Source organism: Terrapene carolina, unplaced genomic scaffold (genome assembly GCF_002925995.2).
Source record: "Terrapene carolina triunguis isolate 2854851 unplaced genomic scaffold, T_m_triunguis-2.0 Scaffold22, whole genome shotgun sequence".
Lineage (NCBI taxonomy): Eukaryota > Metazoa > Chordata > Testudines > Emydidae > Terrapene > Terrapene triunguis.
Genome location: NW_020664373.1, coordinates 12583595 through 12611468, shown reverse-complemented (window position 1 = coordinate 12611468; position 27874 = coordinate 12583595). Strand labels below are relative to the sequence as shown.

At 41.6% G+C, this 27874-nt stretch overlaps 2 protein-coding genes across 3 annotated transcripts in view; one reads left to right on the top strand and one right to left on the bottom strand.

Moving 5' to 3' along the window:
- Nucleotides 1–1551, top strand: part of LOC112108241 (mitogen-activated protein kinase kinase kinase 15) — a 140645-nt gene extending 139094 nt beyond the window's left edge. Inside the window, exons 26-28 of the mRNA XM_026648303.2 lie at nt 232–329; nt 409–485; nt 1470–1551. Of these exons, the coding sequence (XP_026504088.1) occupies nt 232–329; nt 409–485; nt 1470–1551 (257 nt within the window). The remainder of the gene's footprint in view (nt 1–231; nt 330–408; nt 486–1469) is intronic.
- A 927-nt stretch (nt 1552–2478) lies between these two features.
- Nucleotides 2479–27507, bottom strand: LOC113406098 (pyruvate dehydrogenase E1 component subunit alpha, mitochondrial). 2 transcript variants are annotated; one of them, XM_026648733.1, is made up of 12 exons: nt 27418–27507; nt 21533–21547; nt 18778–18846; nt 14235–14408; nt 13109–13235; nt 11671–11762; nt 11166–11258; nt 8221–8376; nt 8002–8073; nt 6849–6916; nt 4837–4945; nt 2479–2825 (listed from the first exon to the last, which is right to left on the bottom strand). In XM_026648733.1, exons 1-12 carry the CDS (start codon nt 27481–27483, stop codon nt 2661–2663), a joined length of 1206 nt encoding a protein of 401 aa, XP_026504518.1. In that variant the 5' UTR covers nt 27484–27507; the 3' UTR covers nt 2479–2660. The 2 variants fall into 2 exon arrangements, with proteins under 2 accessions (XP_026504518.1, XP_026504526.1); XM_026648741.1 differs by lacking the exon at nt 21533–21547.
- Nucleotides 27508–27874: the final 367 nt, after the last annotated feature.

The window sequence follows — 27874 nt, the reverse complement described above, 5'->3', positions numbered from 1 at the left end:
CTGCTTGAATCAGCTTATTAAATGGGACTCACCAAATAATTTTGCATGATTGTATTTTTGGCCTTGGAATAGTCTAAGAAGAAATCTGTGGCCCACAGACATAGGTTGCCCTCTATGTGAGGAAAGCATCAAGTTGCTGAGGCTAACTATTTTTGCCCTAGAAAATACCGATACAGCTGTACAATTCTACATATTGTTGACCCGTTAACCTACATATTTAAATTATTACAGAATTTCAAAGGCCTCCAGGAGCTCCTGTACAGAATGTAGACCAGGAGCTCCTAGACTGGTTAAGACAACAAGGAGCTGACTCAGATGCAATTGAGAGGGTAAAAAAACAAAAATTAACTATCTGTTTGGTTTCAATGAAATAACATAACTTAATTTAGGAACAACTCTGTCTTTCAGTTTGCTGAAGAGGATTACACACTAAATGATGTCCTTAATATCATCACTAAGGATGACTTGAGATACCTTCGACTACGGTAAGGCAATGTTTGAATACTGCCAGAAAAGTGTTTGCCAGAGTACCTGCTTGCCATTCTATTGGTCTTAACATAAAGATATCAAGGATCACTGTAGTGGTCCTTATCAAAAAATGAGTTTGTAAAGATTAATTTTCTATTAAATAAGCTCTCACAGCTTCATTGCACAAAGGCTTCTTGCTTTATAGTAAACATGTAGGTCAGGGGTCGGCAACCTGTGGCACGCTGCTCGCCAGGGTAAGCCCCCTGGCGGGCCAGGCCGGTTTGTTTACCTGACGTGTCCGCAGGTTCAGCCGATCGTCGTTCCCACTGGCTGCGGTTTGCCTCTCCAGGCCAATGGAGGCTGCTGGAAGCGGCGGCCAGCACATCCCTTGGCCCGCGCCGCTTCCCGCAGCCCCCATTGGCCTGGAGTGGCGAACCGCGGCCAGTGGGAACCACGATCAGACGCGGCAGGTAAACAAACCGGCCTGGCCCGCCAGGGTGCTTATCTTGTCGAGCCCTGATGTAGGTGTTAAGGCCTATGGCACAAGGGACACTTACATGCAGGATCACTGGGGCAAGTTTAAAACAGTTAGGATGCCACAGACTTAATGTTAAGTGGAGTTTTCTTTACATAGTCTTCCTTTCTTTGACATGAGGGCCATTATGGGTGGCTTGTCTAGGTTGTCATTCCAGAAAGTTCACATTGATTGAATTCCTTACTAGCTGAGGAAGAGTAAATATTTGGTAATTATGCACAAACTATTTACAGTCTTCGATATATTTAGTGATAGATGAAAATTATCATCCCCAGCTTGCTTTGGCCAGCTCTCCCCACTATCATCATTTGGAATTTCCTGTTCCCTAGGAGAGATCACACACAGGCACCTAAAAAAAATTCTCTAACACTTTCCAAGAGTGCAATTACTATTGGCATAATATTTTGGAATTTTAAATATAGTTTCTAATTCAATGTTGTTCCCTATTTTCATTTCATCTTTATAGTGGTGGTCTTCTCTGCAGAATTTGGAATGCAATATTAAACCACAGAAAAATGGCTACTAAGCCCTCAGAAACCAACAGTTAATTCTTTCTCACAGTTGAGCAGGCAGAAAATACATTCCAAGTAATCCTTAAATTATTAGATTGTTGTATATTGGTCCTGCAATTTTGCACAGCTAAATGATCTGTTTATCAATGTAACTTCAAAATGTAATGCACAATGGACATAAGCACAGCTTTCTTTAAGAGGGCGTTTGTGATTTTTGCCCATTAGATACCAGGTGTTGAAACTTCTGTAAAACCACTCGCTAATCTTACAAATTATTTGTAAAAATTAAGTGCATTATTTATGTAATGCATCTGTCAATGTAAATACAACTGCAGCTGAAGAAAACAGCTTGCTGTTTTTAATAAAGCACATGCCATATACCTAGAGCAGTCTATTTGTTGAACAGTCTTGTATTTAAAATGCATTTTAATTTTAGATACATTGGATTTTTTAGAATGTGTTGTACAGTTCTGCTATCATGTGCACTGATTAATAAGTATCAGCCAAATGTATATTAGATGGGGAAATGTATGTGGTTACAAGGGCACCTAGAACTTCTGGATAATTTTTTTATATTAAATATTGAAATGTTTGCTCTCTCTGACTAGAGTTTCATTTCCTTAAGCAGCAAAACCAATTTAACAAAATCATAAACACTGATTTGTATAGTGTTAGTCCCATCTTCAAGTTCTATAAACTTCTGAATTCCAAAGTAAATCCTTATTTCTCTTTACAACTTATTGAAAGAGTTGGGGCCTGACAAGCCTGATCTCATACGCAAAGCAAAAAGGCATGGTAGACCACTTTAGTGTGACACTTAATATATTTATATACTGTACATAACATGATTTTTATTCAAAACATTTAGAGGAGTAACTTTCATAAGTAAAGCAATCCAAAACCACCCACTGAAGCAAATTTATAGCAATTTAAACAACCACTGCTTTATCTGAATTCAGCTCCTTATCAATGGGTACGTGCATTTGTCTACATAATGTTTAGCTGTCCTTGGCTGAAAGCAATTTTACTCTTCCAAATAAACAACCTTAAATATGAACAGTTCGTTCTTACAACGAATACAAAATTTAATCTCCCCCACAAGAAGGCCATAATGTAACAGGCTGCTGGAGTAAATTGCATTCATTTTAGCCAACAGACTTGTATTTGATCCACTGACTCGGGCCACGTACTTCAAAGGGTGGCTCATTTTTGTAGATATGATTTCCTAATTCTTCCAATGGTGGTTCTGGATCAGTGGTAGCAAACTGAGCCGCCTCCTCAATTTCCTTCCTTACTTCAACATCAATCTCCTAAAACACAGAAGACAAGTGAGGCTGTGACAGAGAAAGCAATCTTAAAACAAATGTTGGTCTGTTTGGATAAAAGGGGGTGGCAGATGGAATAGTTACTGCCCATTGCTGGATTTCCTCCTTTCAGCAACTAATGCCGAGTGAGATAGGGTTACATCAGAAGATCCATATTCAGGCAAACTTCTAGTGGCATTCAATAGGAACTGTATTTGCCTGATTAAGAACTGCAAGATTTGGCCATAGTGCAAAAATGGGAGCCTCAAATGCCTAAAATTAAACTTCAAGCCCAAAGGTCACTTTAGTCATCTTGTCATTCCATAGGGATCATGATCACACTATCCCTTTCCATTACAGCTGCTGACTGCCAGACACATATGGAGAGATCTTGTGCAAACTTTACCTGTTAGTTAAGCATACAAAACACTCAAGCAGGGAATAATAAGCCATTTCCTGAGGGGTTAGTGAACTCCGGCAACTAACTCCTCCCCACAGCACCAAATGACTGTACTGCAGTCATTAATCACATGCAGGACCCTGAGAATTAATAAACTACCAGAAGTCTAACTTTTCTCTAGAATTACCACTAATTATGTTCCAGTGACTTGTTTAGTATGATTAGTAGTAGATTCACAAGATGAGCTTGGCAGAATTTTTTTTTTTTTTTAAAAGCGAACTGAAAAAATTAAATGATTAAGCTTCACTCCCCCCCCCCCATTTAAATTTTCAGAGTGTGGGAAATTATGGAGGGAGGGGGGTGTCAGACAATTATTTAAAGACAAAGTTTTAACTTTTTGACTCTCAATGTCTATATCGTATCAAAATGTATAAAGTAAATATCCCTAAATAAGTAAATTCTTAAGCAGCATTTTTCTTACTTTGCCCTTCTGTAAATTTCAATGGAAATTTTTTTCCCCATGGGTTTGTGTGTGGTTAAATGGATGGTTATCAACATTTAATCTTTCCAGGCCTATTTAAAGGACACAATTTAAAAACAAAATAACTCCCTCATCATGAAATTTATAAGGCACTGATGGTGGAACACCTCAGAGTTGGCAAATGCTCACATTCCAAAGGCTGGGATTGGGACCAGAATAAGGAAAGAACTCTTATACACAAATTGCCTTCAGAAGGTAAAATATAACCACCTTTGTATGAACCAGGCAGAAAATGAAAGCATGTATATCTGGCTGATCCCATTTACTTTTTACATGGAAGCACTATGATCAAATAGTGGCATTCCATTGTTACAATTTTGCATGACAATTTCTAAAACAAATACAGTAGTTCTGTTTCTAATAAAGAACAGAACTTTAAGTGCTTCTATTTTGTAGACTCAAACCTACACACAACTTAAAGGAAAAGAGCTACAGCTGTAATTAATAACATGCATATTCTACATTTCCTCTTTTTCAGTTCTGGTTACAAATTAAGACGTTAAAGCTTTCATCTTTTTAACTGGCCCATGCCTCTTTCCAGATTTGTTTAGCCAATTCAAAGAAGAAAAATCTTATCTCGATAAACAGCAGAAACTGAAAAGAAGCGCAGAAAGAGTTTAACACAGCTGTAGCATAATATTTGAGACACTTGGATGGAGATGTTAGAGAGGACTTTCTGGGACCTGCCACCACCAAACAAAGGGAATGGGGATGACATCTTTGGAGTTAATCTCTAGTAGCAGCGATTTATCCCTGGGGCTTTCAAAATAGCCTAATTTAAAAAAAAAAAAGTTTTTAAATGCATCAAGTAGTACATATTTTAAAATACAATTCCCAGGTGACAAAAACTCTTCCCCTCCAAGAGCTGTCACTCACTTAAAAGTTTGCAAGGGGAAATTCTGCCCTAAATTCTGTTGTTCATTTCTTACTAATAGCACTTTTATGCAGGCTGGGGGGGAACTATTGGCTGCACCATCACAGGGCCACTTACTATAATGTATTGTTCTTTCACAGGCTGCTCATTTATGCCTTAATAGGTTATCACCAAGAGTAGTCTGAAAAATATCACTTAATACCTTCAATTCCTCAACACTAGAAAGACTGTTGTTAACCATTCTGTCCTTCAGCAGAGTAATAGGGTCACTTTTGCTTCTGACTTCTTGAATTTCTTCTCTAGTACGATAGCTATGGGAGTCAAGGAAAGACATGCATTATATAAGTTCCACATACTACCACCCAGACATGAGAGTTGTGATTACCCATTGACACATAGCAAGAATTTTAATGAACACAGTTAATTTACCACTGAAATAAGGTGAAAAAAGTAATTCTTGGTGTGAAGGCTAATGCAATGATTGTGTTGGGAGATCTGGATCCAACTCCCACTCTGCTAGACTGTGTGTGATTGGGCAAGTGACTTACTCTCTCTAAAAGGGATATTTCTCTATCTCACAAGGGATGTGTTAATGAATTCATCTCTGTCAGATGATGGGGGATTTAAGTATACTTGTATTTTTAAGACAAATGCCTACAGTTAGAAATGAAAAATACTTAAAGCCATCTCCTGTCCTAGCCACTAGAGGACTGCTCCCTACAGTGTCATCTCTCCTCTAGGTTTAAGAGGCTGCACTTACAGGCTTCCATTACTTCCCTTTACAAGTTAAACAGAACTTTCTGAAAATTCAGACTTAGTGCTCAGTTTGCAAAAAAATTTCCAATGGTCTTCACTGGCCCCCTAAACTGGGTTCAGAGTCTTTCCTTTTCTCACATAACAACCAGCAAAAATCATCTGCAGGAAAACTAATCCCCCACTGATACACGTGCAACTCCATTATTTTCAAGTTATGCTCTCTGAGGGCTGGTCTACACTACCACGGTAAATAAACCTAACTTACGTAACTTCAGTTACGTGAATAATGTAACTGAAGTTGGCGTAGTTAGATCCCCTTACCACAGTGGCTCCACTGCGCTGTGTCAACGGGAGAGCGTCTCCCATCAACTTCCCTTACGCTTCTCAGGGAGGTGGCGTACACAAACTGATGGAAGAGTGCTCTCCCATCGATTTAGCGTGTCTTCACCAGACCCGCTAAATAGACACTCACTGCATCAATTGCAGCAGTGCCAATCTACCGGTAAGTGTAGACATGCCCTTAGATCACACAGGTTAGAACTCAGTTAAAAAAAAAATCTTAAAGATGAAGCACAAGGAGAAACAGAATCCTGCTCTTATACTCAGCTGTGAATCAAAAAATTGTTTGATCACTGAAGAAATTGACAGCCAGCCTTCAGAGGGAATGGTGTAACAGGACCACATCCTCCTAGAAATTCTCATCACCTGACCTTGTTTTCCAGCAGCTAGAAAATATCCTTCCTGAAATACAGAATCCACACGGAAACTCTAGCACAGTGATCAGTCCCCAATGTGTTTAAAAACACTTGGAGTAGAGCTAGTGCGCTAAGGGTGAAAACTACTCAAAATACTAAGATTTAATTTGGAATGAAAAATTCTAATACCGTTACTTTAATTTCTCTACCAAAGGACAATCAACACTTTCATTGAAAGCACGCACCAGAGAGGTTTAAAAGCAAGCCGTTTTTCAGTTAAAGCTTACATAAATAGTGGAAAAAGGAATTTGTTGGTACAGAATAAACAAGGTCTTACTGAATGTAAAATCTTTGAAAAAATATATCTAACATTGGGACTTATGCCACTTTGAAATATTATGAGTTAAAGCAACTGAGAGAGATATTAAGTCTGACATTACTGTGATGTGTGCCACATAAACCTATTAAGAGATACAGTACAGCATTAGTGGTTGGTGATGTGTTATTGGGCAAGGGGATATGAGTGGTCAAATTGATTCTCATAAGCAAGATTTCAACCTTAATTTTTTTTACATGCCTAAAGATGGATTTCAGCAAGGTACCCACATTTCTATATTTTTGTCAGTGGCGTGAATTTTTTGATTCTGAGTGTGCAGGTACAGAGAGAAAGAGGGAAACATTACTACCATCTTTTCTACCACTCACTAGACCTTGTGTGTAGATTACCCAATAGAGTAAGTTCACACAATCCTTTTTACTGTACCTTATTCCAGGGTCACTCATACTGTGTCCATGATAACGATAGGTCTGTAACTCCATCAGCATAGGACCCTGAAAAAATAAATAGTTTATGGTTGTTTTCATAAGCCTAAGAGCAACAATATCATATTCTACAGATCCAGGCATTACCCACTCGCCTCAGCTACTCATTTTGTGTTTGAATGAGACAACACCAGAGCTCCCCTAAACCACCTTTCCAAGCTCACTCTTTGCTTTACACATGATCTCTTGCAACATGGACAAGAAATATTTCATTATCCTGAAACTATTCCTAGATAGGTTTCAAGAAGAACCTTGGATATATGTTTTGTGAAGGCAATTCAATAACTTCACTTGGCAGCTTGTTCTCATGTGTTTAAACAGCATAGCTCCACAGCTTCAGATGTCAGTCCACCATTATTCAGCAAGTTTCAGTTGCATAAAATTGTCCTTCCCTTTCAAGATTGTAATAGAGTTGATCTTGCTCTACCAGTACTGATTAGGTCTCTTGTGCTTCTTTCATGCCAGTACACTTCTAGTGTCAAAAATAGCATTCAAAAATAAATTCATCCACTTCATAAATGGTTCTAAAGTTGTACATGAAGTGAAACAAACACTCCAATACAGAAGATCTTCATTGTCATTTTATATCATGTCCGAGTTAGTGCAAATTACTGTATATGCCTTCTTTTTACAGTTTTACTCTTCCTACATGATCTCACAAAGATTTACTTTGGTTATTTTATATTTGTTGCAAATACAGCAGGATTATTACTCTTTCCTCCACCTTTTAATTGGTAAATAAAATGTTTAAAGCATACTCAGAAATCCTCTCAGCAGAAGACATAAAATGGATGAAAATACATGCTTTTCAGTTTTAATATGATCTTTTTACTTAAGTCAATTAATATTGGTAAAAGGTATTTAGACCGTCCATTTCTGTAAAACTGATAGAGAAAAATTTGGTCAAATAAATATTATATAAATAAATGTTTGATACTGAAACTTTCCTTAATTGAGAAAAAGAGATGCAAAGAGAATTTCAAAAATAATTTAACTGCAGAGTACTGGCTTGGTATGAGATTTTGTATGTGAGAACAATATAGCACAAAATAATTATCTTATCCATGGTAAAGGACTGATATTGAGTAACTTACTTTTCCAGATCTACAGTGTTCAGCTGCAAACTTTGTTGCCTCTCTCACACAGAGAATATCCATACCATCCACCTGTTAACAGAAAAGCTTTTTAATTAGATCAGAGCGGAACAGACTTCAGAGGGTGAACAATCAATTTAAGTATTCTCATAGATTCAGTATGACATCTCTAACAATCTGCTCCATTATAAATACGGAAAAGATGGAAACTGTTCTCACTCTTATCCCTGGAATGTAGTCTCCTCTTTTGTAGTAGTCAGTGCTGGCTGCAGCTCTCTCTACTGAAGTACCCATTCCATACCTGTTGTTCTCACAGATGAAAATGCATGGCAGCTTCCATAAGGCTGCCATATTATATGTTTCAAATATCTGACCCTGGAAGAAAAACAGTAACATGTAAGTTGGGTTCCTCTTTGGATTCTTAAAATTTTAAGTATCAAGGCCTATAGGGGTTCTTTCACTTCCCCCAAAAGTCTGGCTAGTATTTGACTTGGATAGTGAACTCAAATTCTGAGTCAGTTCAGTCTTGAAAGAAGAAAATCATAGGGTTGAAGATCTACTTTTCATCTTAACCTGTATGTAATAAAATACTCTCCCATTAAAAAGTAGTATCCGTAACCCCTAGATAGCAACATTCAGAATAAACTGGTGCACCAAAGAGTTCACAACACTAAAATATTTTCAATAGAAAATTTGAAAATTACATTAATAAAAGCAATGTTGGACTACACATGTAACGAGCTACAGTTCTACTTCAGTTAAATAAATAAAGTTCTAACAACACTGTTGTATCATCTACTCTATGCAAGTAGAGGTCTCGGAAAAGGTCATCACTTGAGAATTCCATTTGCTAGTGAAAACTGGGATGGCTTCCATAGCTGTGGGAAGAGGAGATTTAAAGCACAGATTTCCGTAGAAGTTGCTATAGAGTTTCTAGCCCTTATTGGTAAAATAACCTTCTCCGGGGGGAATTCTGCGCCACTGCGCATGCACAGAATTTATGTTCCCCTGTAGATTTCTTTGCTTCCTCACAGAAAAATGACTTTCTGATGGGGAAGCAAAGGGAAGCCACAAGAGCAGTATGTTTTGGGTGCCCAGGGCAGCCAGCAAAGAGGTAAATCACTGTGGGGCAAGGGGTGGGACTGGGGAAGACCTGGCTGGTGGCTCCTACCCTGTGACGGGGGGACGGGACTTCCCCTGCATGGCATCCGGGGCTGTATCAGACCCACCCTCAGATTTCTCTCCCAGCTGTAGGAAGCTCTGCAAACTCCTTCCTCATCCCGCTTCCTGCACCCATCACTCCTCAGCTGCAGAGGGACGGATCGCTGTACAGGGAACTGCTCCCCCAACTGCCCACCCCTGTGCATCCACAGCCCCTCATACTCAGACCCTCCTGCTGAGCCTCACTTAGGGTGACCAGATGTCCTGATTTTATAGGGATGGTCCCAATTTTGGGGGCTTTTTCTTATATAGGTACCTATTACCCTCCACCTCCTGTCCCGATTTTTCACACTTGCTGTCTGGTCATCCTAGCCTCACTCCCCCCTGCACCCGGACCACCTCAACGAGCCACCCACACCCAGATCCCCATCCTACCGAGCCCCAACCACCTTCACCTGGACCCCCCTGCAGAGTTCCATTATTGTTGCACCCAGAACCCCCCCCAACAAGCCCCTGTGCATCCAGATCCTCCCTGCACCTGGATCCCCCACTGAGCTGCCTGCACCCAGATTGCCCCACACAGAACCCTCTCAACCCACACCTGGATCCCCCATACACTAAGCCCCTCCGCACTTGGATCCTGCCTGCCCACATCTAGTGCACCTGGCATGGAGGGGCAGGGCTCTGCGGTGTTTCTGGGGCAGGCCCGGTCCTTGCGCTGTGTCAGGGTTGGGTGCAGCCTCACCACTGAGTCCGTGTCTTTGGAGGGGAGCTGCACAGTGATCTCCCACCTCTGTGCAGCCAGTGGCCTGTGCTCCCCAATGCCATGATGGAGCCTCCATATTTATTAGACAAAATTTGCAGAATTTTAAAATACTTTACACAGAATTTTTAATATTTTGGCGCAGAATGCCGTCAGTAGTAAATAACATTTCATATGTGAATCAAATAGGGTGACCAGACAGCAAGTGTGAAAAATCGGGACAGGGGTGGGGGGTAATAGGAGCCTGTATAAGAAAAAGACCCAGAAATCGGGACTGTCTCTATAAAATTGGGACAGCTGGTCACCCTAGAATCAAATACAAATGCTATTCCCCACCCCAGGTCTTCAGGAAGACAGGTCTACTGTGTCTGCTACTGCTCATGGAGATTTCCAAGCACCAACAGAGTGACGTCAGAATGAAATTAACACCACCAGTCAGTTTGAGTGCTGCACTTGAGAACTCTGGACACAGAGAAACTCAAGAATCACGTCAACGTCATGCTTCTCCTACTTAGGAAAGCCATGAGCAACAGCAGAGGCACGCACTGAGAGCTGTTCATAGGGCAGGTCCAGAGTATGCAAAGACATCTCCCCACAGCACTTGCAGGCTGAGACAGGGCTAGAATAGTGAAGACCCAGCCCCACTCCCTCACAGCTTCCTGAAGGGGAAGAGAGCTCCAAATGCGGGGAGTGGTGGGGAATATGGCGCTTCAAAATGATAAGAAGGCACCTACTAGCAATAAGTTTAAGTGAAAGATGTGCTCCCAAGCATGTTCAAGACCCTGGTAAGAATTCCAGGATCCTTTGCACTTCTGGTATGTGAAGAACCACTACGGTGAAGACTTCCACCACCACCACTTCTCTTGTCTTTCAGATATACCTTTGGAAAGCAAGCCTAATCCCCTAATTTATAAACTTTCCAAACTTAAATTTTCCAAGCTCTAAAATATTTCTATAATTCAATCAGTGTGAATGCCTAAAGTATGTAGAGTGATTAGACAGAGCAGCAGCCTGATAGTGACCAAAAGTTATCTGACAACTGCTCAGCAATCTATATGACTTAAGTCTGGCTCTTAACCAGTTACCAGTGGACAACTGTCCACATTATAAAACCCTCCCTTCATCACAACTGCCAAACTTTGTGACTTGTATGTAGAAGTCACAAAGTGACTGAAATGAATGTCAATAGGGCATACATAGGACTACTCTTACTATACACATTTAAATCAAGAAAGCTTACTTGATTGGCAGCACCATCTCCATATAAAGTCAAACAGATCTCATCTTTGCCAAAGTACTTACAGGCCAAGGCAATCCCAGCTCCAAGGGGAACCTACAGTGAATTATAAAACAGATTTAACAAGTCAAACTGATATTTTTAGAGCAACATTTGGAACAGTTGGAGACAGACAGCTGTGAACTATAAAAATTAACTTTTGTAAATGTATGCAATTAATAATTAAAAGTATAGCTACAAAGGCTGTTAACTCATTTCCATAAGATTTGATTCCTGTTACAATCTAAACTCTAGTTTTCACATAACATTAAATAATATCAATAGTTTAATCTCAGCTATATGTTTTGGTTTGTAAAGAATTAAGTGGAAACCAATTTAGAGTATGGCCACGTATAGCAATGATTGCTGTAGGCAGACCCATAGCAAGAAAGGTGATGCTGGCACAGAACCTAAGTGAGATTTAATTTGATTTTAAAATGCTAGACATTTGCATACTGTATCATAGTACCTGAGCACCAACAATGCCATTGCCACCATAGAAGTTGTGGGCATACATGTGCATTGATCCTCCTTTTCCCTTAGCACATCCTCCTTTTCGACCTGAAAGGTGTAGGCATATAATGAAAAGAGGTTACATTATAAGTATCTGACAGGACACAGCAGGTAGCTACAAACAGATGGAGAACAGAAGAAAACAGTGCAACAATTACAACTAGCATCAAAGTAAACACGAAATGAGATTAGCGAGAGAAATGAAAACAAACATCTACTGGAAGAGTCCCATCATTCTATAACATCTTAGTATTTTCTAACAAGGAAGCAAATCCTACTTGTGTTCAGACAACACCCCTCCCCCCCCCCCCCCCAATACCTCTGATACATGCTGTAAGTTATAGCAGAGAAACACTGTTAGTCACAACCTTGGGTAAATATGGTTCCTGAGAGAAAGGTTCTAACCTGGATTTTCCTGACCAGTCTAATCTATCATCTCAGCTTCACTGTAGCAATTACCATAACAAGAGTACCTTCGTGTAACCAGGTCATCTCTGCACAATGCAGTTGTGCATTACAGATGAAGCCATGCTGTGCTACAGCTCCAGTAAAGACCCAGACAGTAGTACAGCTCAGGGTCAGAACCATCCAAACTGCAAAACTGGAGAGTGTCAAGCCCCTATCATGAATAAATAAGGTCCATCAAAAGCATAGTTTAGATGGGACCTATAGCACAAATAATAATAAAGCTACTGTAGCAAGACATGCTTCTAGATAATGCTCATGTAGACAGAGTCTATGATATCAAGCAAAGCTTTCAGAAGTGGTGTTAACTGAAAGGAATAGCATTTTGTATTACTTACTCCAAGTCATGAGAAGTATCTGAGTATTAAAGTTACTTTGTGACTTTATTGTGAGGCATCAGGAGAGGTCACAGAATACTGATGATTTACTTTACCATATTACTGTGTGACATCCCATGTCCCAATTTATTTAGTATGTCATAGTCAGTTTAGATCAGCGATACTCAGACCTCAGTGGTTCAGGAGCCACATTAATGATCAACATTACCCAAAAGAGCCACAGCAGTGTAAATTCACGGTTTCATTTACTATAGTACTATATATATTTATATTTAAACAGTATGACGGGAAATATTTAGTTTTTTATATATATATTATTCTTAGAGCAAAATGACTAAGTATTATTATTTTATCAACTACAATTGGTTAATAACATAGTAAAAGCATCTTGATTGGTTAATAATTAAATCACACAGTGTTTTAATATCATGTGCTGCAAAGAGCCACAGGAGACACATTAAAGAGCCACTTGCAGCTCGCAAGCCTCAGTCTGAGTATCACTGGTTTAGATGTTATCTGGAAATTCTGATGCAAGCTAAGTACAGCAGTGCCTGGATCCCCATTTATCTTTATTATTTATTCAACATGAACCTGTAAGCTCAGCAAGGATCTCTCGGACAGCAGTTCCGCGTGTGTAGGCATAGCCATGAGCCCGGTATGCTGTTATCAAGTGATCTGTTGGATTTATGGCAGCTTCGAGTCCAACACAGCACGCTTCCTGTTGCAAAGGAAAAATAAGTCTGACAACAGGGGACAAAACATGAGACTCCTCTAGCCAGCTCTTGAGGCTGGGGGCCACGGTCCCCATCCATACTTAGAAGACATGTAGCAATGAGCCCTGCACCTCAAAGGAGACATATGCCTGACATATGGGGCTGGAGCTAGGTCCTTTGAGAGTCACTGGACTACAACAGTCTGCAGCTCCAAAATAATCAAAACCAGCATAGGAGGAGATTGATGATTAGGTCAAGGAAGGTGAGAAACTAGGAAAGCTTGCAGACCACTGTCATTGCCTGTGTTCAACCACTTAAGCACCACTCTTCCGATGCTCACCATGACTGACCTTTCCATTCCCCATGACCAGCGAGTGGGGGAGACAAGTATCACCAGCCATCTCACAGAAGAGGGGATTTTGCACCACATACCCAAAAAGGGGGAAAAAGGACAGGCAGCAAAACTAGGCCACAGACATCCCTAAAGTTCTTTCCCTGCTGGCAGATGCTATTTTAGAGGCCAAAGGTTTTTTGCCCCAGCCTTCCCAAAGGACATCTGGGAAGCTTGATGTGAAGGAAGCCGGCAACCCCAGCCCTGCCTACACCTCCACATTAGCTCTAAACAGAACATTGCAGATGCTGGTTCCCTGTGCCCATCTTCAGCAGCTTCCTGCTTTCTTCCTCGCTGCTGTTGCCCTGAGGAAACTATAGGCAGATGATCCTCCTACCTCATTAGCTGGGGCACATATGATCTAAAGTGGGGTTTTTTTTTGTCTGCCTTTTTAAATAAGGAAAAATAGACCAAGTTTTGGTTTATACATATGTTGAAAGAGAAGGGGTGTCCGTGATCCAGCTATGCTTTAAGACTAAGATATTTTCCACTGATATATGGAAAATATCTTAGTATATCTAAACTTAGCTCCCTCTTCATTCAAACACCTACATTAAATAATGCAACACACACAGAATCCACACTTTATGAACTCTCTGGACCTGTCACTCACCTGACCATCATATAAGTGGCAGAAGCCACGAATAATCTTCTGTTTATACAGCTGGTCTGACTTCAGTTCCATGCGCCGAATGGTCTGCATAGTCCTGTAGTAATGGAGTCCCTCCTCCCGAGTCAGCACTGCTGTGACAGGAGGGCCCTCTTCCAGACGATGGAGATCGCATTTCTAAAGAAACGGTCAAGGAGGTATTTCAATAAGGTACATGTTCCTGTTTGGCATCTCAGCACTAAAAATCCAATATTTTAAATTTATGTTCAAGTTCCAGATAGTTTTTGAACAGTAAAACCTGAATATTTATGTCTAAACCAGTGGTTCTCAAACTTTTCCAGACTACTGTACCCGTTTCAGGAGTCTGATTTGTCTTGCATATTCCCAAGTTTCACTTCACTTAAAAACTACTTGCTTACAAACTTAGACATAAAAATACAAAAGCGTCACAGAACACTATTACTGAAAAATTACTTACTTTCTCATTACTACCATGTAATTATAAAATAAATCAACTGGAATATAAAAATTGTACTTGCATTTCAGTGTACAGTATATAAAGCAGTATAAACCAGTCATTGTCTGTATGAAATTTAGTTTGTACTGACTTCGCTAGTGCTTTTTATGTAGCCTGTTGTAAAATTAGGCAAATACTAGATGAGCTGAGTTGAAGCTCTGGGGTGGGGCCAGGGATGAGGGGTTTGGAGTGCAGGAGGGGGCTCAGGGCTGGGGAAGAGAGTTGGGTTTGGGGTGCAGGGGGGTGAGGGCTCTGGCTGGGGATGCGGGCTCTGGGGTGGGGCCGGTGATGAGGGGTTTGAGGTGTGGGAGGGGGCTCAGGGCTGGGGCAGATGATTAGGGTGTGGGCTCTGGGGTGGGGCTGTGGATGAGGGTTTTGGGGTGCAGGCTGCCCCAGGGCAGCGGCGGGAGGAGAGGACTCCCCCTAGCCATCTCCCCACCCGCAGCAGCTCCGGGGCTGGGGGAGAAGCTCCTCTCCCCACCGGCAGCCCTGCACACCCCAACTTGCTCCCTTCCCTTCCCTGCCCAGCCTCTACCTCTCTCCTCTCCAGGCTCCTGTGGCTGTGCACCTGCAGGGCCCTTTATAGCCAGCTGCGCGGCCACGCAGCTTAGAGGGAACTTAGATACCCAGTCCTTTAGTAGGAGTATTCCTTTTTAGCAGGCCAGTCTACTTTGTCTGTGCCCTATCAAAGGACAGAAAAAAAAAAGTCTGATCCTTTTACATGGCTGTCTTTCTGTGGAGGAAGGGGTCACACTGCTATCTGGGGTCAGATAGGGAAGTGGTGGTAATGTACTCAAGTTCTCCCCACAAGATCATGATGATCAGAATGTTTGTTAAAGGGGTCAGCTGTAAAATAATTAATAGTGGTGATAGTTACACAGTCTTTGTTACACTTCAGAGTTAATGCTCCATTAAGAGGATGGCAGCATTTTGTACCCCACAGCTATTAGAGCAGTTTCATCTCCAGTGCCAATCCACTGACACCAGTGGGCTTACACCAGGAAGAAGTTGACCCAACTATTCTACCTGCAGACTCAGGAAGACAGCACTGCTTCACAAGTCACATTCCAAAGAATCTTAAAAACCATAATGGCTAGCAACATAGGTGTGATACTCTGTACCTCGAAGTAGCACCCTGGAACCGCCATATTCACCACTGTGATATTATGATGTTTTGTACAAAGTATGCCTTGAGAGATATCATTTTATAAGTTTAGGATTTAGAATGCATGTTTCTATTTTTATTTCTTAAGGTAACTATCTGCTTTATGACTACCACTTAAAATCTATCTTTCTGTAGTTATTATAAGTGAATAAACTTAAGTTAATGTTTTATCCTTACCAGTGAGTTTGTCTAAAGTGCTTGGGAAATCTGCTCAGGTCACAAAGGCTGGTGCATGTTCACTTTCCTATGAAGAAGTGGTGAACTAAGTAATGAACTTACACTGGTCAGGCTTCTGACCAGTGCAAGATGGTATAGTTCTGGGGTGCAAGGCTGGGAAGCTGGGGGGGGATTGGCTGGAGCCTCTCTATTGCTGGTTCATGTGTGGCTGGGAGATGACTCATGTAACTCAGTTGGGTGTGTTCCTGCCTGTGGATGGCTGTGTAAGTACAGTGCCTGTCAGAGGTTTGTAGCTTGACATCAGCATCACAGTGTGGGAGGCAAGCCAGGTTGGTGGGTTTGAGGGCTCAGCGGTCCCACAGTCCAGGATGCACCCCGGGGACCCCATCACAATAGGACCAGGTCTTATTCTATACACCAGCACACAGAGGGCCTTTCGTACAGGATCTCTCTTTGCCTGCTAAAAGGGGCGTCACCTTTGCAACATACTGCCCTCCCCCACCCTTATACCATGCAGGAAGATTCTGTGTGGTTCTGCTCCCACCAGTCTGGATGAGTGGGAAGTGGATACTTCTCAAAACCTGAACAGGAAGTGAGCATAAATTATCTCAGATGGAGTCTGAAGTAGCTGAAACTGTTTTCCCCTCTCTGTGCTCCAGAACAACCTCTCCTTCCTGGGGTAGCTAGCGGCATAGGAAACAGTCTCCAGGGGCTGCAGCAAATCAAACAATTACAGAGGATGCCCCATTCCCTCTTGCATGTTCCCCAGATTCCACACAGACCTGAGGGAAAGGCTGCATGTTTAGGATATGGAACCCATGGCTTCTGCTATGGTGTGACATTTTGGGATCCACCCAGACCAAGCTACTGCCTGCCCTTTGGATGCCTTGGTGCTGTGCAGCCATGGTTCAGATCTCCAACACCAGCAGCCAGTCCACAAGCATACGGTTTCACCCTAGCTCTGACCAGCCCAATTACTCTTTGCAGGGTGATGCCAGCCCTTCCAGTCCCAAATCTCCCTGAATATGTCTGTCCCAAGTTCTTAACTACCAGATACTTGGATTTTTCACATCTGATCCGTGACCCCTGAAGACATGAAGCCAGTCCCCCAGATACCAGTTTATTTTGGAACACACACTCCACACAGTTTGCACAACAGAGACCTGCTTGGTATGAAAATAAACAGACAACCACAGGCTTTGCACTTTCCTATTGGATAAAATCCCTTTTCTAATAAGAGTTACATATTTCCTTAAAAGTTTCCCAGCTTACCCCTTAACTATAAGGGGGATCCAGTATTCACATGCACCGGCTTCCTCCTTGCCCCGGCAGTGCCCCACCCTCACTCCACCCTTTTCCCCAAGGCCCCACCCCCAGCCGCCCCTTTCCACCCAGGCTCTGCTGGAACAGCTGATCGTGGCAGGCAGAAGGTACTGGGAGGGAGGGAGAGGAGTTGATTGGCGGGCAGGAGGGGACGGAGCTGGCTGTCAGTGGGTGCTAATCACCCGCTATTTTTTTTCCGTGGGTGCTCCAGGGCTGGAGCACCCACAGAGTTCGCGCTTATGCCAGTATTCACTGATAGCCTCCTGCCTTGAGACTGTCCCCCAAGTTCTGGATGCTCTTCAATTCAAACCACTTCCATTTTAAAATGGTTTGCCTTTCCCCCCCCTCAATCACTACTCACAATAGATATTCAAAGTGGGGAAAACTCCCTCCTTTCTTAGTTTTCAAAGACTGATTTTCTTTTCAGTTTCAAGCCATTTCCCTTTGATTTGATGGTTCCTCATTGTTTTTTCTTGGACCTGACAATGGCTACATGTTTGAAGCTAGTAGCTGGGGAGGTAGTTCCTCTCTGCCTGATTGCTTCACCGCCCTGTTGTGAGGTGATGCTGAAGTCTCACCACAGTATCTATCACAATATATATATATATATACACACACACATACATACACACACAAACAAACTGATAGGGCCAAGAGATGAACAATGGTATTGTGTACTACTAAGGGCCCGGTCAATCCAATGCCCGCTGGCATGCTGTGTATAAATACAGGAGACCTTCATCCTCATGAGTCCGTGCAGATGCTTAGTACATGTCTCAAGGGCAATTTAAGCTAAAGGACAAAGCTAGCACAACAATAAACGGGTATAAACTAGTTATGAATATAGACTGGAAATTAGAAAGTTTCTAGCCATCAGAGGAGTAAGGTTCTGGAACTGCCTTCCAATAGGGTTAGTGGGGGTAAACAGCCTCCCTAATTTTAAGATAGAGCTTGATGTGTTTATGAACAAGATTATATGAGAGGGTTGCCTGAACATCAGGGGACTGGGCTCCAGGACTCAGGAGGTCCCTTCCAGTCCTAAATTCACGATATTTCAGTTTTTCATCTCAATAATTTATGCTATTTTTTGTTTTTTAGTTACCTCAAAATCTTACATTAGCATTTCAAATATCCCAAACAGCAACAATTTTTACTCTTGCCTCGTAACTTGACTTTTTTTCATGCACTGAGGGAATATCAGTTGTTATCTGAACTCCTGCCAGGTGCAGATAGATATAGAAATGTGTGGTTCTGAACATTCAGAAATTATGTCTTTTCTTACAGAGAAATCCACAGTAGTAATATCTACAACAACACTTCTATTTAATTCTAATTCTCAAAAATGAAATATTCAACTTCCTTACCTTAATATCAAATGTAGCCTCACTTGCGAAGTCTGCATAGTTACGAGATGCCACCACCACACGGGAAACCTACAAAAAAAGCAATACATGTTATTTAAATTTAGAAGTCAACAACAATCCCAAGAAAAAAAGAACATTTCCCCAGCCATTTAAACATGTAGCACATACAGTACTTCCAGATACTAATGGAAAGTGTTTAACTCACAAATTATGTTTATCTTCCCATAGTACTAGAGAGTAGTTTGGATTTTAACTTGTACCCCACCCCCTACATATTAGAACTCCTTTTCTAACTTGATTTTTAGAGTTTTTTTACACAGAAGATTGGGTGTCATCTTAAGCTCGCAATCGTGATCAATTATTAAGTAATAATGGAAACAGATAAGGATTCTGAACAGTTCTTAAGACCCTAAAAGAATCAAGAGCATCAAAATCAAAGGGCAGCTGTCTTTTTGTATGAAATTTACCCTGTGAGACAACAGCTTGAGTGGGACATAGGCTCTGTCCTGGCCCTTTGCATAGGGGTGAATTTCACCTATATTAGAATAGCAAGAAAAATACTAGTTTTCTGAAATTTAGGCTGCTCTAACCATTTCAAGTTAACAGCTACCCTAGACCAGTCCCCATGACTTGGCGGGATTTAAAATTATTCACTTCTGGAGACAACCCAGACCCACTTTAGAAAGGTAATGATAGGAGCAGATAGTTGAGGAACAAAGACTAGCATAGATGGAGCCAGAAAAGCATAGTCATATCTTGGAAACAGTGTGAAAACATAAGGGCAAGGGACCTAAGACACAGAAAGCTTCAAGAAGGAAATGTAACAGAACAGGCAGCACATTTTAAAATAAAGTGTGCATGGATTAGAGGGCTATTCCACACCCAACACTCCTTTGTCCACACTCAACACTCCTTTGTAACTCTCATAAATGATGGTTATGTTGCAACATAATGTAGCTGAACCCCCCCCCCCCCCCCCCCGACACACACACACGATACAGACATCAGGATTATCCATCCATCCACTGTCTATACAGCATAGTGAATACAACATTTTACCTCTGGTTCCAAAAGCCCAAGATGCTATCTAGCTATATAAAAGAGCAGTTCCAATAACTCATTCAGCCAAGCTGCTGACATATATGGTCACCTGAAGGGTCATATAGCACATCATGTAGTTCACCTCCCATACCACACTGACAGGATTTTTTTCAATTTTACTTTTTTTTTTTTTTTTTTTTAATATAAAGTCCTTACAGATGGCGGTCACTAGTCTGTTACGATTGTGATCCTACAAGTTACCTTGGCAGTTTATTCTATTGCTTAAGTGATTTTATAATCCTAATGTTTGTCCTAATATGAGCAGGTAAGACATTTTATCCAGGAGTGGGCAAACAGACACGCCAGTACATAATACTGCATGTACATCTTTGGAATAAGAGTCCATGGGGTGTGTCTACACTACAGAAATACACTGTAGCAGCACCATGGTGTAGACACTTCCTACATCAACGTACAGGGTTTTCAATCAATGTAGTTAATCCACTTCTCTGAGAGGTGGTAGCTACACTGATGGAAGAATCCTTCCATTCACCTCACCACATCTACACCACGGGTTAGGCCGACCTAACTGTGGTGCTCAGGGTGCAAAATTGTTCATATTTAAAAATAAGGTCGCAATTAATGACCAGAAACCAGAGTGAACTGCAGTCTAAGCCTGGTCTACCTAAAACTTAGGCTGACCTAGTACATTGCTCAGGACTGTGAAAAATGTATACACACAAAATTTTATATTATATACAGATAAATGTCTATACACAAATACTACATTGTTATATATATTGTATCATCTCTCAAGCACATTATATTTCAACATACTACAAAGTTACTACCAGTCTACAGAATATCAGCAAGCTAAATATGATCCCATTTCTTCCTCCATTATCTTTCAACCTTCATCCCGCAGCCCATCACTTTTCATCCACATTCACCAAAATTTGGCATACCATGCACAATCCACATTACATGACTGAATTCACTGATATCATCACTACATTTAAAAGGACACTGACTTCTTTACACTCTTCATTACTTATTCTTTAAAATCTTGTGGGAAGAGGCTGCACTTTCATCCTGTTTTGATTTACATTTGGGTTCCCCCCCCCCCAGTGTTTTGAATGGAGCAGATGACACACAATTATTTTTCTTTAGTAACAATTCAAGTTTTGGCCTGAGGGTTGGTAAACATCTCTCTTTGATAATTAATATCAGTAACCCGTGATTTGGGATACTTATTGTTAGGTTGTTGCTTGGCATCAACTGACAGAAAAACAGAACTATTTTCATACTTAACAAGAAAGATTGTTCTGTTTTACTTTCTCAGAAATTGAGTACAAATTTAAAAACAAAAAACAATTAACCTTCCGCTTTTAGACTCTGAAGGACTTTCCTCAGACTACAAACATTTTGAAGCAACCTAAAAACCCCAATATCCTTTTAACCCTTCTTTAATGCAACAGATTAAAAGAAAAAACAACTAAGATTAAAGATATTCAAGAAAAATTCTGAAAATTAGATTAAATTAGTAAAATGTAGCAATACTAACAGTGCTCTCTAGCCATTTTATATGTGAAGTTAAAAACGAGCAAGGAGTTTAGGTTTATATAAAAAGGCTAGCAAGTTTGTAAAGCAAATTACGTATATATATAATTTTAATTGGCTAAAAGCAAACCTTTACAGAAGTGATGTGCCTTACCTCACTAACAGCTCCCTAAAGTAGCAGCAATTGGAGGAAACAAAAGAGAGAAAGTCAACAGCTGTAATAAAGCAATTCAGGGAAAAAATAATCAACAGACTAATTTCTCTTGCTTATGGATATACTTTAAGGCCTCATGGCTTGAATCTTCCCCGCTCTGGACTTCATGAAGTCATTTAACACCTGTGTACATAGAGTGCAAAGTCGATGTAAAAGATTACCTTATGAAGTGCATGTAAGTGCTACTCTTGATTGGCAGTATGTTAACTCTGACTTTGCACCAGTGTAAGTAACAAAATCCAGGAAAAAGAATCAAACCCCAAATTTTCAAACCTGGAAGCCTAAAATTAGGTTTTTAACTCTATATTAAGATACCTCAATAGAACTAGCTTGGGCACTCAAATGTGCAACACTCCAGAAAGCCCAGGCCATTTCCAATTGGGTGCCTCAATGTAGATTCAGGAGCTAGCTAGCAGCACCTGGATTTTATGACTTAAAGATCACAGGTGGCAAATGAGCTGCATCAGAGGGGATGGCTCCAGAAAGGGCAGTCTGCTACTTCCAGTTACAAAAATGACAAATAGCCCTTTCACTTATTAGAGTCCCTGTTGTTCAGGGTAAAATCCTGAAGTTTCCATCTATAGGGACTATCATTCTGAAAGTAAAGGCTAATAAATGCTTAAATTGGGGTACATAGTCTCATAATCTTAAGTGTCCTGAAATGTATTTAAATTTTCAGTTCTTGATTAAAATGATCTTCACAAAAGCAGTGACAACATGTATTGTCAAGAACGAATGCCAGCAGTATGGAAGGACACCATAAGAGTTAAAAGCCTGGTTCTAGCCTGCTTTAATACTGAGTGTATAATCTGAAGGGGGAAAAAAAGGTTTGTCAAATATTAAATAATGTAACACTTCATTGGTAAAGTTACTTTACAGATTCTCCTAAAGGCATTTTCCCTCTCAATAGAGGCTCCCTCCCCGTCTGCAGAGTTCTTGATTTTTGCAAGAGAGCTTTCCTCCCTTCCTGAGGTAGCACTCTGCCATTGTACTGTCAGTCTATAAAGCTAAAATTTATAAACGGTTTGGGGGTTTGTTTTTTGAGTTTTCTCAAAATGAAATTTACTAGAAATTAATTTTTTAAACTGCTTCATGGAGCTTAAATTTAATACATTTTATTTTGCTGTAAGCACACTGAACATAAAGTGGAACAACAGGCAAAAACCCCCAAACATAAGATCAGTGGGGTATACAAGAATACACAATGAAAGGAGAATGGAAAAAAAAACCCATAAGAATTGGGCTGCAACAGAGACATCGAGTGGGTGGAAAAGGAAAGGCAATTGACAATTGAAAGAATTCTCTCTGCTTCTACTCATGCCCTCACGCCATAATCTTGGAAGTTGATAATTGGTCAATCAGCCTGGCAAGTTTAAACAGCAGAGACAAAACTCATTGGTCCAGGCTGCAGACCAAGCAGGAGCACAAACCTGATTCAGAAAAATCTACCATTTTAGTGTAGTGCTCAAAAGTGTGTTTGGTGCTTTCCAGACATGGAATAAGACAATGTGGTGTGGAATAAGGAGGAGGGAGTAATAGCTCACTAAGCTCATTTGTCCCTGTTATATTCCTACCCTGCCCTCAAACTTGCCAATTTTCATTTACAAAATTTCTCTATTACTATTCTCCTCAGAATGTTGCCCACTCACCCACTGTTCCTACTGGATGACCTTAGGCAAGTCACTTCACCTCTATGTCTCAGTTTCCCTCTTCTGTAAAATGAGGATAATTATATTTACCTTTTGTAAAGTGCGTTGAGATCTTTGGATAGAAAAATACTATATTAGAACCACTTTTACTTTCTATTTTTAACCCACTAAATCCTCATCTTTGTCAAAGTAACTCTTACTCATGACAATCCCCCTCCCACCCCATGTCCTCTCTCCATACAGCAGGCCTGATTCTGATTTGCCTTCACTTGTTAACCAGAACTAACTCTGCTAAAGTCAGTTACACGGGTATAAAACTAGTGTAGAGAAGATGAAAGTCAGATCCATTAATTCTTAGCCTCTCTTCCAAAATCTTCTCCAAATTAGCCCCTACCATGCAAGAGTGAGCAAAAGTCACTATTGCTCTCAGGGCTTGTCTACACTTACCATGCTCTAGCTGCACTGCCATACCGCTTAGTGACGACATTACCTACACCAACAGGAGAGCTTTTTTTTTTTTTTTTTTTTTTTTTAAACTGGCATAGGTACTCCACCTCTCCAAGAAGTGACAGCTGTGTCAATGGGAGAAGCCCTATCAACATAGTGCTGTCTACACCAGAAGTTAGGTCGGCACAACTATGTCACTCAGGGGTGTGGAAAATGCATACTCCTGAGCGACGCAGTTATACCAGCATAAGTTCCTAGTGTAGACCGAGCCTCAGAGGTCTGTACTGAGTGGAAAGCACTCTGCTGCACAAGCTGGCTTTGCCAGCCTTTTCCCACCTAGTATGAGATCCATGCGCAAGAAGTCACTGGGGAAGCTCTTTTCCCATGTGATATTGAGGAGGGTCAGTGACACACTGAGAACAGACTCAAAAGTCATTGTCCTCATTGATTAGTTTCAACACCACAAAGTTGGTGGGTTGTGTCTCACTCACTGGGGGCCTCTTGTTTATACGGAAATGAGTTGCGAAAGAAGGGTAGGGATCAAAACTTATAACATTAAGATGTAAGCTCATATAAAACTTCATTAAACAAAGCAATTTCACTGAGCGTGGGACATCTTTTCCTTAAAATAATCTGAAATTTCAACAGCCCAGTACAAGATTAGGGAATTGTCTGACTATATGCTTCCTGAGACATACAAATTCCATACTCAAAATACAAACAAACAGCAAAAAGATACACACTAACAGTCTTCATAATCATGTTAGTACACTTGAAGTGGGATCACTTCTCAGATCATATGAACAGAAGAAAAGTGGGAAATCTTAATTTAGAGAACATCCGTATCTGTTTCAGATCGTAATCCATCTTTGAATGACTCTCTTTAGCTCACCTAGCAACTGTTTTTAAAAGCTTTCTTTCCAAAAGCATACTAAGAGAATTTGACCACATATGCTAACATCATAACACTTATTTGCACAAGTACTAGACACTGGGTTATACAGCTTAAGAACAGAGCACAAGATGAAAAATCCTGTAAATTCACACAGTAGTAGTTCAATAATGTCTTCTGTGGTTCACTCCCTTATTTGGTGTCAACACTTCAAAAGTTATTTTTAAAAGCTCACCACCAAAATGAAATCTAATCAATTTTTAAAAAGGTTGGTCTCCTCCACAATTTTTCTGAGTTTGCACACACAACTGACTAGACATGGGAAACAGTGAAACTTCCTTTGTATAAAATTATGTCAAATGTACAAAGTAGACAAACTGAAAAATAATAATTTTATTCTCTGGTCTTTAGTAACCTTAGGATGACACATGCAACAACAGTAAGTAAAAAATATATATATACAGTGGTAGGATGTTTTGACAGTATCTGTAAATTAGCATTTTTGTTAGCATTTTGAACTTTCCCTCTCAACCACCTATTCTCATTTTAATCCTTAAATTTAGCTATTTTATCACTAAAAACAACTGAAGAGAGTGAAGAGGGAATTTTACACTAGATTAGTGTGGGCTGACCCCAGACCCAGGATCACTGAGGTTAACAGTCAGGAAAACATTAAGTCCCCTTTTCCTTCCCAAAATATTTACCTTTCATTAACCCATTCAGTATTGAACTGCTCTGCATATTACTCTGCTGATGTTTTAAATTGATATTCTATTTAAACTCATACATTCTTGTTCCATTAAGTACATCTGGCAAAAGATGCACTGAAGACAATTGAAGTCTTAGGGCTAGTCTACACTGGCAACGCTAAAGCGCTGCTGCGGCAGTGCTTTAACATGGCTTGTGTGGTTGCGGCAGAGCGCTGGGAGGGAGCTCTTCCCAGCACTCTAAAAAAAAAACCCAACACACCTCCACAAGGGGTGTAGCTTCCAGCACTGGTGCACTGTCTACACGGGCGCTTTACAGCGCTGAAACTTGCTGCGCTCAGGGGGGTGTTTTTTCACACCCCTGAGCGAGAAAGTTGCAGCGTTGTAAATTGCCAGTGTAGACAAGCCCTTAAGAAGCTCAAGCTACTCCCTGCCCTCCTTAACCCGCTCCGTGCCTCAAGATCACTCCCACTTTTGCTCCCTACTTCCCTTCACTATCAAGAGTTCCCAAGTTGGGTGAAGGAAAGGTTGGACTGACCTAAGTAGGGTAGGACAAAGCACTCTGCAAAGCCTGTCAAAAAACAAACAAAACATTTTTCATTCAACTATAGGAAGTCACTAAACAGCACACCCTTCCAGCTCCTAGTGAGCCAAAACCAAAAAAGATTGTTGCTCTGCCACTAGAACACAGGACCAGCTCCTACTATCCGGTTTTAATAGCATTTCATGTGATAATATTCATACCACTGTACGTTTATACTGCACTTTACAAACCTGTATTGACATATTCTGCCCTGAACTATTTACAAAGTAAGTTAATCAAGATAGACACAAGACATGACAAGCTGTTATAAGGAAAGGCTTGGCGATTGATATTGAAAGGGTAAAAAGGATCTCTGGAAGTGAGTTTTGAAGAAAGATCTAAGGAGGAAACAAGATTTGGCAGATGAAAAGAGGGAGACTATTCCAAATGTACCAGCAGCATGATGGGATGTGTGTAACAAAATAATTGGGAAGAACATACAGAAACTGACAGAATGAGGAGAGTCTGCAATGCTCAAGAAGAATAAGTGGTGATGGTAGGGAGAATTCAGGAAGCAATCAGAAAAAGAGCATTGTTAAGCAAGAGTTTGACAGTTCGTCTGCACTTAAAACGCTACAGCAGCACAACTGCGCTGCTGTAGTGCTTCAGTGTAGACACTATTCACACCAACAGGAGAGATTCTCCCACTAGTGCAGGTAATCCACCTCCCTGAGAGACAATAGCTAGATCAGTGGAAGAATTCGTCCTTCAACCTAGCACTGTCTACCTTGGGGATTTAGGTTGGTTTAACTACACTGCTCCAGGGTGTGGATTTTCACCCAGCAGTTAAACTGACATAATTTTCTATGTAGATCAGGCCTGAGACAGAGGACCAGATACTCAGCTAGTGTAAAAGAGTACCCATTTACACCCACTGATGATCTGACCTGAATTAGGAAGTAAGACAAAAAGTGATGCAGCAAGAGCTAACAGAAACAGGTAGGAAATGGCAGGTCACCTCAAGGAGATATTTTCAACTTGTAGTGAATCTAAATAAACCAAACCCGTGTTCCAATTTACTATGTATAGCTGTGTACATGTATAAAGGGTAATTGTGCCTGGACCTGCAAGAGAGCCCCTGGAGGGGGCATCCTCTGCTAGCTTCAACAATCTGATTTTATAAAAGAAAATCTCACTGTAGGAGCATGTACCCAGACACTGCCCTCAGTAGTGCCCCTTTCTGGCCCAGGGATCCCTCCCCCCCTTCACATAATAGAAGGCAGAGACTGAACCACACCATTCTTCGCGTTCTCATTGTAAACGTCTTTAAAAAGCGGAGTGACTCCCGGAGTGACTCCGGAATGCGGGTGACATCAGCCCCCCGGTTTCAGCAGTGGGCGGGCACGTCGCACGGGGAGTTTAGTTTTATTTGTAGCCAGACAAAAGGACGCATCTAGGGGCGGCCCCACCCCGGTCCCGGGGCCCTGCCCGGCGCACGGGCCCAGTTTGCTCCGGCCAGACTCACAACCACGCTCCGCTTCTGACCCTCCCCGGGTGGCCCAGCGGCCGGGCCCGCTCCCCGGGCAGCGACGCCCCCGGCCCCTCACCGGTCTCGCGGCAGCGGCCGGGCCCTGCAGCACGCGGGAGAGCGCGGCCAGCAGCATCTTGCGCATGAGGGGGCGGCTGCGCCTAGCACAAGCGGCCTCTGCCCTCGAGTCTCCTTCAGCGAGGGCCGCTCCCTCTCCCACCGCTGGGCCGACCCTGAGCGGCCCGGAGTGACGGCGGCGGCTTCTCGCGGCGCTGCGTTCCAGCCCGCGCGGCGGCCGACCGACGCCTTTCCCGGAGTTTCCGCGCGCTGCACGCGCCCAGCTGGGTCCGCGCCTTTCCCCCACCCGCGCGCCCGCTCCTCCGGCCCTGACCCGGGTGGGATGTGGGGGGAATGACCACGAGTGCTAGTCATAATAGTAATTAACATTTATTTCTACTAATAAATAAACATGAACATTTATTATTAATCATACATAACACAGTGTTATTAACACGAGTGCATTAGCGAGCTGGTGG

Excerpts from the sequence above, each read along its gene's own strand:
- LOC113406098 (XM_026648733.1), bottom strand. The coding sequence starts at position 27,483 with ATGCGCAAGATGCTGCTGGCCGCGCTCTCCCGCGTGCTGCAGGGCCCG. Across the intron at positions 13,236-14,234 it reads GCCACTTATATGATGGTCAG|GAAGCGTGCTGTGTTGGACT; the intron begins GTGAGTGACAGG and ends CCTTTGCAACAG. Across the intron at positions 8,074-8,220 it reads ACTACATTCCAGGGATAAGA|GTGGATGGTATGGATATTCT; the intron begins GTGAGAACAGTT and ends TTCTGTTAACAG.